General features: G+C 42.7%; 2 protein-coding genes across 2 annotated transcripts; one reads left to right on the top strand and one right to left on the bottom strand.

Annotated features, from left to right (window-relative positions):
- Positions 1-2,353: 2,353 nt before the first annotated feature.
- Positions 2,354-3,278, top strand: LOC144708415 (adenylate cyclase). Its single transcript, XM_078581726.1, has one exon. It carries the CDS (start codon positions 2,493-2,495, stop codon positions 3,114-3,116), a length of 624 nt encoding a protein of 207 aa, XP_078437852.1. The 5' UTR covers positions 2,354-2,492; the 3' UTR covers positions 3,117-3,278.
- Positions 3,279-6,872: 3,594 nt separating this feature from the next.
- On the bottom strand, positions 6,873-10,307 carry LOC144708414 (heparanase-like protein 3). Its single transcript, XM_078581725.1, has 9 exons — positions 9,837-10,307; positions 9,706-9,742; positions 9,438-9,621; positions 8,747-8,895; positions 8,342-8,581; positions 8,065-8,248; positions 7,858-7,983; positions 7,300-7,399; positions 6,873-7,236 (listed from the first exon to the last, which is right to left on the bottom strand). Exons 1-9 carry the CDS (start codon positions 10,290-10,292, stop codon positions 6,925-6,927), a joined length of 1,788 nt encoding a protein of 595 aa, XP_078437851.1. The 5' UTR covers positions 10,293-10,307; the 3' UTR covers positions 6,873-6,924.
- Between the last annotated feature and the right edge of the window lie 1,927 nt (positions 10,308-12,234).

Genomic DNA, 12,234 nt, shown 5'->3' with positions numbered 1-12,234 from the left:
GCACCCGCTGCGTGCTTAGGCATAATCAGCAATTATCTAAGTAATTATTTTCTTTGACAGTGCATGATATGTTCGTTCTTGCCGATGGTGCAGACATCTTATAACGAATATCGTTCCCCATTCCATCGGATTTTGAACTGATCACGCAGGTCATTGGGAGCTTGATCGTGTCACGACCCTTCCCGTGTCGTCATCTGGTTACGCCTCAGATCACCCAGCTTCCGAAGTGCTTCTTGTTAACTCTCTAATTATACCCATCATCTCAAATTGTCACATCACATTGCACATACTTCCTCTGGGTTGTAACACGATCCGCTCTATCCTAGCAATTGTGTAAAATCAATGTCCGTTCACGTAGCCTTTAGTGCGTACTCTTTGGTGGAAAGATTTCAATGAATATTTCTGTACAAATCACTGAATGGTATTATACCAAACTGTTAATCAGGTTAGTCAAGTCACGATTGTGTAAGTGGTCCTTAGACCTGAGACACCAAAGATGTCTTGTGAATGGACAATTGTACTTTGACTATGAGCTACATGTCCCGAATCATGGGGTTCTAAATAGTCTTGGTTATGGTGCATTAAGAAGTTCAGAAAGACGATTGAGTGGTCAAGATGGGGTTGTCCATTGATAAAGATAAAATCGATTCATATTATTACATTTATGAGAAGTCTATATACCACTCAATCTAGACTCTTTTTATTTGGATTTGGGGCATCAAAGATACAAGTATAAAAGATATGAAGGATGTGTCTAATATAAAGTGTTTTTTGGTCAACCGCTCCCATATATTGGGAAATCACTTTTTGTTTACACTACTCTCGCGACTTTTTTCCCCATTTTTTGATTCATGATATTGTACATAAATCACTACAATGAGCTCAATCTAAATAGTTTCATGAATATAATTTTCCATTTGTTTATTGAAACTCTGCTTATGTGTGTATTGTATCCGTCCTTCTAGGCATTGGTGCTAGTGGAGTCAAATTGTCAGTCTTGTTATGGTTTCTAAATCATTAGTACACAATTTTATTTCACGATAATATGTTGAATTTGTCCTTTGTGTATTGTTTAACTGTGGGGAGCCTATGATGATGGGAAAAGGATTAGGGAATCATTTGATTGATTTGTATGCATTTTGGTTGGATAACAAACTCGTTATTAAAGCTAACAAACATTTTTGGGTAATTTTGAAAAGAAGTACATTAAATGAGAATTGAGTTCTTTAAAATATTATTTTTATTTAATTTCAAAAAATACTTCCTAAAATAATTTCAAGATGAAATACATGAAAAAAAACAACATACTAATGGGGGAAGTAAATTTGGTTTGCCCTTTCAACTATGGAATATATTATGACCAGAACTTTGACTAATTGCTTTATATTTATTAAAAAAATGAACTGAAAAACTTAAAACTCCATTCACTTTTGATCCCTTTTTATTTCTTTTCATCCTAATTAACATGCATAGGAAACTACTTACAATATTCCTCAGTAAAAACAAAGAGGTATTAGGAAAAACTTAAAACCTAAAGCAATGTTCATGCTTTCAAACTCTCTTCTCTTCAAGTGATTGATGTTAATGTTTAGTTTAGCAGGTGTACGCCACGGCTCACTTTAATGTTCTACTTTTGGTGCACCTCTACGATGATACATGATGATGGCATGAAGAATGCATCTCCTCCTAGCATCACCGAATCCGAGGGACAAGAACGTGCAGTAGGCGCCTGAGGTTTTCTCCATGACATGCAGTCGTATCAATTCTTGTAAACACTCCACCTAAAATATATAAAAACCCCCTCGAGTGGCATCCAGGGAACAACTGGATTAGTCTAGGAAGCACAACCTTTAGGTTGCTCGTAGACATGGTCGTTCTGTTCTTTTTGTGCGAATTTGTGCGAATTGTTCATTCTGTTCAGTTTTCAGAACAGAACAAAAATGAATTCGAACAGAACATCTCACAGACCCGAGTGTGCTTCTTTTGTTCGTTTTGAGCAAATTTTGTTCTAGTTTTGTGCGAATTTTGTTCGTTTTGAAAAAAAATAAAAGAACAGAACAAAGAACAAAGCCTTGTGCGGTTCTTTTGTGCGAATTTTTTGTCCGTTACAAACAAACAGAACAGAAAATTGTTTATTTAGGTTATAACCCAGTTGAGCCCAGCCCAATAAAATCTACAGACCAGATTTAAAGCCACCCTATCCCTTTCTCTTCCAGTGTAAGCTTCATTTTCCCCGTTTGCGGGCAGAAATCAGAAGATCGGCAGCGGCGGCGATGCTCCGGCGCAAGCCCAGCAAGATCGAAGTGAAGCTCGAAGACCGCGACGAGCTCGAAGAAGCCATCCGCAGCCGCCACGCCACGCCCGCCTCCTCCGCCGCTTCGCTTCTCCATTCCTTGCTGAGCAAGAAACCCTCCCTTCAACCCGGCGAGAAGGCCCAAATCCTCGGCATCCCCAATTACCCATCCGGGAAATCGCCCATCTGAGGAATCGCCATGGAAGTGGAGGTCAAGCTGCGCCTTCCCGACGCCGCGGCCCACCAGAAGCTCGCCGATGCGCTCTCGCCATGGCGCCTGCGCACCCATATGCAGGAGAATCTCTTCTTCGACGGTGCCGGCGGGGAGCTCTCGTCTCGCCGCGCCGTGGTCCGTCTCCGATTCTACGATGGCGACGCTCGCTGCGTCCTCTCGCTCAAGGCCAGGGCGCAGCTCTCGGGGGGCATCAGCCGGGTCGAGGAGGAAGAAGAAGAGGTTGAGCCGCCGGCTCTTGGGCGAGCGCTCGCCGCCGAGCCCCGCCGCCTCCTCTCCGATCTCCCCAATTCCCCAATTATGGAGAAAGTGAAGGGGTTCTTCTCCGACGAGGGCAGCGCCGAGCTTGTGCCTCTGGGCGGGTTCAGGAACGTCAGAGCTGTTCATCGCTGGGAAGAGGAAGGTCTGATGTTGGAGCTGGACGAGACTCGGTACGAGTTCGGCACGAGCTTTGAGCTGGAGTGCGAGACGCCGGAGCCGGACCGGGCCAAGACGGTGCTGGAGGCCTTCCTCAGACGGCACGGAGTGCCCTACGCCTACTCCGAGGCGTCGAAGTTCGCCGTCTTTCGTGCTGGAAAGCTCCTTCATTGACTCGCTGCCGACTGAGATGAGGTTCTTCCTTTGATTGATTATCCCTTTCAAAGTTGCATTGCTCATCGAAACTTCCTGTCACTTCAAATCGCGTTTGTTGTTGATCTTGATTTGTGGTACTCATACGCCATAAGTTTGATGAGAAAAATGGTGTTAAAACTCTCTTTTTCTCTCAAGTTTTTATTCGACCGATGCCATGATCACAATAATTATCATGCTATTTTTTGGGTTTGCTGAAAACTTTCATTACTTCTATCTCTCCCAGTTGAGATTTCCGTACAAGGACCAGTTCAATTGAACTTGTTTCATTTTCTCAATTAAAAGTGGTTTATTTGTACATGATATGGTAATTCGTACCTAGCTTTGTAAATGTCATCAGCCATGAGATACCTGTCGAACTCGTTCCCACATCTGAATCCTTAAAAGCCTACTTTGTTTCAAAATTTATGAGCTGCGCTGGTGTTTGAGAGAATACTTTGAACTGATTTAACATGCTCATATCTGGAAAGTGTTGCTTCATTGGTTTTTCTAGTCGTTCATAAAAGTGATGAATTGGTGATAGCAATCGCTAACTGCTACAATTCAAATTTCAGCCTTGGAAAGATAAATATAAGTCAACATCAAATCATTTTTGTATCAGTTTTTTACCGTCAGTGTAAAAAGTAAGCAATCAATTAGAGCAGCACGTTGAATCATGATACCTTCACTCTGGATCATGAGAGATATTTTGAGAATTTAAACGACGGTCATATAATGCTTTTACGATGAGACCTTTGATTTTGGTGCAAATTCGCATGACGTTGTTTGAAAATTACATTTTACATGTATTTGCACCACTGAAGCTTAAAAAACATCTGACTAAGCTTCTGAATTCAACTAGACCTTAACCTTTTTTATATCTACCATAAGCATTTCCTGATAAATGAAACTATTTTCTCAACTTCATGACTAATTTTGTATTCTCCTAATGCCACATCTACGATCTATTTCTTACTTCTTTCTCATATCGCACCTTTGGAGTCTATTTCTTAATTTTGTAAGAACTATACATGATCGGAGCCTAACTAACTAGTAGACGCCTTATTGCACGAGTATAGAGCTGCAAGTCGCATAACACAGAATTATGGCTACTTTAATTGTCCTAGTTTCTTACGGATCTTAGGCTGCTGGTAAAGCAAATGTTTATGCCAGATTCAAGACGGTAACTATTTCTCAAGTATTTTTATCCCACTTTAAAGTTCTTGATGAAGATCTGATAGGAATGATTAAAAATCCGTATCCTGATTAAATCATCAAGGACTGAGGTGTCTACTGAGGATTGTTCTATGCTTTTTTTGTACAAAGGCTGCGTCAACATTCAACCCGCGATTGTTCTATGGTGTTCTTGTACTGATGAGTGTTCTATGCTGTTCTTGAACATCATTGAGAGAATGAGAGATAGAGAGGGGTAGGACTTTCGTGTTCCCAGTCAACATGGGTTAATTCCTATCCCTGGGCATCCTAAACCCTTAGTGGGGACCATTCATTAGATCCTGCAAACAACTGAATCAGTTTGTTAGCCATCGCTTTCTTGTCTTAGCTGGCTCTCGTTATGAGTATTTTATTTTTATTTTGATGGCATCGAGCTGGCCCTAGCCCTCTCCCCCTTTTTCTCTCGATGCTCTCTTTAGCCTTCTTTCCGTCCTAGTCTATCTACTAATTTTGATCCTTAGTTGTTCATATAAACACTTTGATTCTCATTTTTTATCTATTTGTCCGTATCCTTCTTTCCCTCTACTTTGTTCCCCATCTCTTTTCTTCCTTTATCATATTGTGGCATCTTACTATTTCTATGAATAATTTAGACTGAATTGAATCGCTTAAACATTTGGTTTTATGTTTTTACTTTAATTTTTCATCTTTATGGAATATTCACCTGAGTATTATGAATCATGTTTTATCATTGTGATGGCATTTGATTATTAGTATCCTATTTAAATAATCATTTTTTATTCAAAAGCTTTATCCTGAATATTAGACTAATATGAATATTTTATTTTTTCCCTAGAATTCAATTTTTTCTGCATCTTTTTGTAATTTTTCGCTTTATAGTGTGAAGGGTTATCTCACTAAATATTACTTTAATTTTTCACATAAAAATATCAAAGTACCTAAATAAATAGTTTGAATCGATAAATTTGCTTTTGTGCTATTTTTCTTCAGGCATAGATTATTGAATTTGGGTACTGAAATGCCTCAATTTGATGAAGAGGAAATGAGGTCAAGAGTAGACATGGTTGTTCGGTTCCTTTTGTGCGAATTTGTGCGAATTGTTCGTTTTGTTTGGTTTTCCAAACAGAACAATATCAAATTCGAACAGATCATTGCACAGACCCACGTGTGGTTCTTTTGTTCAAATGTGCGAATTTTGTTCGTTTTTGCAGAAAAAAAGAACAGAGCAAAGAACAAGGTCCTGTGCGGTTCTTTTGTGCAAATTTAGAGGGAGGGATGGGACTTAGACATTCTAGGAAGAAGAGATGAGGAGCTTCAATTCCACATTATGGCATATGGCTGCAGTTCCCTCCTAAAGGGAGTGCCATCAAATTTAAGGGGAACATAAAAGAAGAGAAAAGAAGGGTTTACCCCTAAAGGGGCTGGGGTTCAGACCACATTTCTTATTTCACTGCCATATCAACCTGTCTGTAAAAGCTTGTAATTCGATATAATCGATATCATCCTCAGTTTAACGTTAAAAAAGATCCTCTGCTATAAGTAGAGGTTGCTATCATACTTAAATTCTTTTTTCCATGGAAGATTGATTCGCCGAATTCAGAAGTAATCCAAAGAAATTGTTGATAATAAAATCACGAAAGAATTCACAGCTAGTTCAACTATCAAAATTGGGAGTTAAAAAGAACTTCATGATTAGAGGATCAATCAGCTCTTACTCTGCCAGTCTAAGTCTCAATCTCTCCTCTCTCTCTATCTCTCTCTCTCCCTCCCTGTATGTTGTGATGCATCTCTTTCTCAATGTTTCTATCTGTCTGCATCGGGGAATCTTTGAACTGGCTGTCTGTCTGCCTCAATATATCTCTATTTCTCTTTGTTTTTTCTGCCTCTCTTTCTCCATCTCCGTCGGTCTGTGACTGAATCTTTTTACCGGCTGTTTTAATTCTTTATTACTTCTCTCTCCCTCTCATTCTCTGTCTGTTTGGATATATATACTTTTCTTTCGCTGTCTGTCTGCATACATCTCTATTTTTGTCTCTCTTTGGCTATCTGTCTACGTCTCTCTCTCTCTCTCTCTCTCTCTCTCTCTCTCTCTCTCTCTCTCTCTCTCTCTCTCTCTCTATCTCTCTCTCTCTCTCTTATTCTCTTTTTCTGTCTACGTATATCTGTCTACGCAACTCTTTTTCCTTTCTCGCTGTCTGTTTGCACATATCTACTTTCCTTTCTCTGTCTGTCTGTCTGACTATCTGCAACTCTGCATACAAATCTTTTTCTGTGTGCTTGAATATTTTTCTTCTCTATCACCCAATCTCTTTTTCTGTCTTTTTCTTTCTCGCCGTTTCTTTCCCTTCCCATCTATCCCCCACCCTATATATATGATATATCTATCCATCTATCCAACCATCTAGCTGTCTATCTATTTATGTATCCAACAACCTATCTATCTATCCATCTACCTATCAAGAGTACATCGATCTTTTAACTATCACCTATCTCTCTCTCTCTCCATGTATCTATCCATCTAAATATCGATCCATCTCCCACATATCGCAGTATATTGCTTCAGGCAGGGCAGCTTTGGATACCCAACCAAGAGACTTTAAAGGGTACAAGCTGGGGCGTCGAAATGGGGAATGTGGGCAAACACAATGGAGAAGGGGGTCACAGTCAGGGGCTCAGAAGCGTTTACTCTCACGGGCTCCAAGCTCGGAATCCTTCTCTCCGAATCAACGCTCAGTCGAGCCCCGTTGAGCAGCACGCTTCGGCTTTGCAAACCGCCATCTCCAGCGGTGAGATGATACTCTTCCCTCGCCAGCTCGCCGTTCTTCCACTGTGGCGGCGCCGCCTCGTCGAGGGCGACGTGGACGGTGTTGTCTCCGTCCAGGTTGATCAGCAGCAACGTGATCCCTGGCTGATCAAATATGGACGGCTCAGATACATTTACTTTGAAGAAATCTGCTTCCCGGTAACTTACAGATTCTTTTGCGCAGTGGGCGTACGCTCGAATCTTGCTCGTCCCCGTGAAGTTTGTCGCAAGGGCGACTGTGCCCATTAATCTGTGCCACAGAAGGGCGCTGCAGGCGCGATGGTGGAGATAGAGATGATACAGCTGATGGAGATATAGACATAGAGAATAGTAGGATAGACATGGAGATGCATGCAGGGGAGGAGGGGTAGACGGACACTGATGGAGATTGATATTGAGATAACGATAGAATATATATAAAAAGAATAATATTTATAATGATATGGAGCTAGATAGAAGATAGAGATGGAGTAAAGGTAGAGAGATCGGAAATGAGATACAAATGAGATGAAATAAATGAAGATAGAGAGAGATGGAGATTCTCACAGAGCACAGAGAGATAAGTTTAAGATGGTGAGAGTCTATTGCGGATAAAGAAAGAAATCCAAATACTGAGATAGAGAGAGACAGAGATAGAGGGAGAAAAATATATGGCTAAAGAGGAACCTTTTCACGGAAGAACAATGAAAGCCAATAGAGATGAGAGAAAGCAACGACGGCAGAGACCTGTAATAATCTGGGTTGGGCTCATGGGTGGTCGTATCAAGCAAGCCGTAGTTTCCTCCGACTAAGGTCTGGCGGCAATACGCCTTCGTATCGTAGCTCGCCGCCATGCCCAGCTGGTCCAAGTACCTTCCCAAGAAACTCGACTTCTTGAAACCCAGAAGATCAAATTCACTGCAGAGAATAGATCAAAGCGAGCCGTGAACTCACCAGAATCCGAAAACGAACGCATTAGTGACGCGATCACGGCCACTGTTCCACGCCCCGCCGGCCTCGCCCACCCACGCAGACGCGCCAGACCCCTTCAAAACGCTCCGCAGTTTGCCGAATACGGCCGCCTCCCCGTCAAGAAAAGAGGGATTAAGTATCTTGCTCACTAGGTGATCGTCTACGCCTGCAGATTAACGTCAATTGAGCTGTACCCATCTGGGTAGAACTAAAGACGCCAACTTTGTCATTTTTTGATGAATTCGGCGAGATGGGTCACCTGGGCCGAGATTATAGATATGGTGCGTGACCGCATCGACGAAATTTGGCTTTGTGTTGTTGATGAAATCCGTGAACCACTGCGCTTCGAAGAAGCCGCCTGGGGCGAGAACTAGCGGCTTTTTTAGAGAGGGATAGGCCTCATAGATTTCGTTCACGAGTCGCTTCAAGGAGATCACGTCAGCCGCGTACTGTGCGGCCGTGACCCGTGTTCCGACTCCGCTCCCGCTCAACTCGTTTCCTTGAGAGATGAAAATTCATCTGGGTTAGGAGTTTCTTCTCGGGAAATTATATCAGAAAAAATAAATTTACTGTCCAGATTTATTAGTTTTTCGACAGGAGAAACTTTGAAAGAAATAGGAAATAATTGAAGTAAAGCATCAGAACTTGGAAGTCTTGGGCTCACCAAGCTCCCATCCATAAACATCATAGCCCTTGCTGGCAGTGTATTGAATCAGGGAAGCTGCGTTCGAGGAATTCCAACGTCCCCCAGACGAACCGTCTGGCAGTCTCACCCGTCCCTCAAGCGCATTCAAGCCGAACACCACCAGTGCTCTGAAAAAGTTAGAAAAAAACAACAAGGATTTGTCACATTTGAGTCGATTGATAGATAAAAATAGATAGCTAGTGAGAGAGAAACATACGGAGAAATAAAGAAATACAGTAAGGAGACATAAATATAGATAGAAATGAGAGAAAGAGCGAAGTAGGAAAATAAAAAGAGAGATATATCGAAAGATTGAAAAACAACAAAATATAGAGCAAGATGTAGAGAAATAAAGAGAGACAGATCAATCGAAAGATAGAAAAACAACACGATAGAGAGAGATGTAGAGAAATAAAGTGAGATAGATCGATTAAAAGATAGAAAAACAATACGATAAAGAGATGTAGACAAATAAAGACAGACAGATCGATCAAAAGGTAGACACACAACAAGATAGGAAGAGAGATAGATCGAAGGATAGAAAGATAACAGGCGAGAGGTACACAGAGAGAGAGTGTGTATGTTTGTAGAGAAATAAAGAGAGACGTATCGATCGAACGATAGAAAGACAACAAGAGAGGGATATAAAACCCAATTTGTCCTTAATTACCCTGTTTCTCTGAAGAAATCGTTGAGTTCATCCCATCTTGCGGAAGTCAGGCAGCCCGACGAGAAGCCAAACAACTCGGAGCTGTTCTTCACGAAGGGCCGGCACGGCCGAACCGCATCACCCATCGCGTACAACACCTTGTCTTGCAGGGACCCGCCCAGCCTCAGTTTCAGCGGAGAGAACGCTGCAGACAAAGAGTTTTAGAAGCAGCGTCAACAGCCAGTGATAAGAGAAGGCAACGCGAGTCAGCGAAGAACAAGAGAGTTGCCTTTGATGGCGTTTCTAAGCGCGGCGCTCGACAGATCCTGTGAATGCGGACAAGAAAGCAAGCAAGCAAGCAGATCTCTGTAAACTGACTATGAAATCCTGGGCTTCGAGAGAAAGGTGAAGGAAGAATACCAGATTAAGCAAGGAGGCTTGGCCCCAGCTGCACCAGCCGTAGTCACACTTGTCCGGCGGCCACCAGTCTAGCGTGGCGCAGACAAAGTCCTCGCCCGTCGTGCCGATAGCGCGCCGCCCGTCGACGAAAGCAGCGACATCGGTGGCGCCGCCGCCGGCGAAGTATAAGGCGAGAAGCAAGAGCAAAACTTTGAAAGACGACGGCTTTACCGAGAGTTCGCCCATCATCTCAAAAAGAAAGAACAAAGAAGAAGAAGAAGGAAACGCTGGTGGGTTGAAGGGTATAGCGGGGAACTGTTGCGATGGCTGAGGACGCCTGGGAGAGAAGGCAATCTGTGAATGGTAATGGTGGGTCGATGGGAGAGTGGGAGCGGTTGGCTCAGCAATCGTTCTCCGGGTTTCCTTCTTTCTCCCGCCCCGGCGATTTCTGTAAGCTGGCGGAACAGCAAAAAGCATAGCGCGAAAGGAAGAGTGATTCTTTCTATCTCATTCTCGCTCTCCCTCCCGCCGTCTTTCTCTCTCTCTCTCTCTCTCTCTCTCTCTCTCTCTCTCTCTCTCTCTCTCTCTCTCTCTCTCTCTCTCTCTCTCTCTCTCTCTCTCTCTCTCTCTCTCTCTCTCTCTCTCTCTCTCTCTCTCTCTCTCTCTCTCTCTCTCTCTCTCTCTCTCTCTCTCTCTCTCTCTCTCTCTATCTATCTATCTCTCTCTCCTTCTCTCTCTATCTCTCTCTCTCTCTCTATCTCTCTCTCTCGCTCTCTCTCTCTCTTTCTCACTTTCTGTCTCTCCCTTTCTTTCTCACTCTTTTTCTCTCTCTCTTTCTCTCTCTCTCTCTCTCTCTCGTTCACTCTCTTTCTCTCTCTCTTTCTCACTTTCTGTCTCTCCCTTTCTTTCTCACTCTTTTTCTCTCTCTCTTTCTCTCTCTCTCTATCTCTCTCTAGTTCACTCTCTTTCTCTCTCTCTTTCTCACTTTCTTCTCTCCCTTTCTTTCTCACTCTTTCTCTCTCTCTCTCTCTTTCTCACTCTCTCTTTCTTTCTCATTCTCTCTCTCTCTTTCTCTCTCTCTCTTTCTTTCTCATTCTCTCTCTCTTTCTCACTCTCTCTCTTTCTCTCTCTCTCTTTCTCTCTCTCTCTTTCTCACTCTCTCTTTCTTTCTCATTCTCTCTCTCTTTATCTCTCTCTCTTTCTCACTCTCTCTATCTTTCTCATTCTCTCTCTTTATCTCTCTCTCTTTCTCACTCTCGCTTTCTCACTCTCTCTTTCTTTCTCATTCTCTTTCGCTCTCTTTCTTTCTCACTCTTTTTCTCTCTCTCTTTCTCTCTCTTTCATTCTCTTGCTCTGTCTCTCTTTCTCTCTCTTCCTATCTCTTTCTCTCTCTAACTCTTTCTTTCACTCTCTCGCTCTGTCTCTCTTTCTCTCTCTCTCTAACTCTTTCTTTCATTCTCTCTCTAACTCTTTCTTTCACTCTCACTCTGTCTCTCTCTTTCTCACTCTCTTTCTCTCTCTAACTCTTTCTTTCATTCTCTCTCTAACTCTTTCTTTCACTCTCACTCTGTCTCTCTCTTTCTCACTCTCTTTCTCTCTCTAACTCTTTCTTTCACTCTCTCGCTCTCTTTTTCTCACTCTCTTGTCTTCTCTCTCCCTCTCTTTCTCACTCGCTTTTTCTCTCTCTCTAACTATTTCTTTCGCTCTCTTGCTCTCTCTTCCACTCTTTCATTCTCGCTCTCCCTCTCCTTCCGTCTCTCTCTCTCTCCCTCCCTCCCTCCCTCTCCTCTCTCTCTTCTCTCTCACTCTCCCCCACCCAATCTTCCTTGCTCTCCCTCCCTCCCTCTCTCTCTCCCTCTCTCTCTCTATCTCTTTCTCTCTCTATCGTTCTCAGTTCTCACTCTCCCGCTTCATTTCCCAGGCCATCAACCCCGGCCTTCTCTTTGTCTGTGTCTGTCTTCTCTCTCATCCTCTCTCGGCCCTCCTACCATATCATACTAGGTTCCATCGTCGGCGACAGATGCCATTAACATGTCAGACAACACGCTCCTTCATTGGGAATGGGAAACGTAAGACAGAGAAACTGAAATTGATGCCAGAAGATGTTTAAACTGAGATTGAAAATGAGTCATTATTCAAGCATTTGGGTCCGCTGGAACTTATAAGTCCGTATTAAAGACCAAAGCCGTGAAAATTTAGCACGAGAGAAAGGCAAGATGATAAAAAAATGTTAGGAATGATGTAGTTATTCAATAAAATGGAAGAGAATTTCACCGAGAGTTGCCTTTTTCCACTTCTGTAGAATGGAGGGGTCCCCGGTTAAGGTCAGCTGGATGGTTGGAGAAGACGACCTTCCAATCTTTCCAGAGTGGGTAATGACCTGACTACACGTATCTCCTTAAGGTTGTACCTGATTCCA

The sequence above is a fragment of the Wolffia australiana genome, chromosome 10 (genome assembly GCF_029677425.1).
Source record: "Wolffia australiana isolate 7733 chromosome 10, ASM2967742v1".
Classification (NCBI taxonomy): Eukaryota; Viridiplantae; Streptophyta; class Magnoliopsida; order Alismatales; family Araceae; genus Wolffia; species Wolffia australiana.
The sequence above is the reverse complement of the archived record's forward strand: the minus strand, read 5'-3'. Positions and strand labels throughout refer to the sequence as shown.

Bases quoted from the DNA above. Each gene is read 5' to 3' on its own strand.
- LOC144708415 (XM_078581726.1), top strand. From the start codon at position 2,493: ATGGAAGTGGAGGTCAAGCTGCGCCTTCCCGACGCCGCGGCCCACCAG.
- LOC144708414 (XM_078581725.1), bottom strand. From the start codon at position 10,292: ATGCTTTTTGCTGTTCCGCCAGCTTACAGAAATCGCCGGGGCGGGAGA. The intron at 8,896-9,437 runs GTAATTAAGGAC...TAACTTTTTCAG, and splicing joins GATTTCTTCAGAGAAACAGG to AGCACTGGTGGTGTTCGGCT. The intron at 8,582-8,746 runs GTGAGCCCAAGA...TCATCTCTCAAG, and splicing joins TGTTTATGGATGGGAGCTTG to GAAACGAGTTGAGCGGGAGC.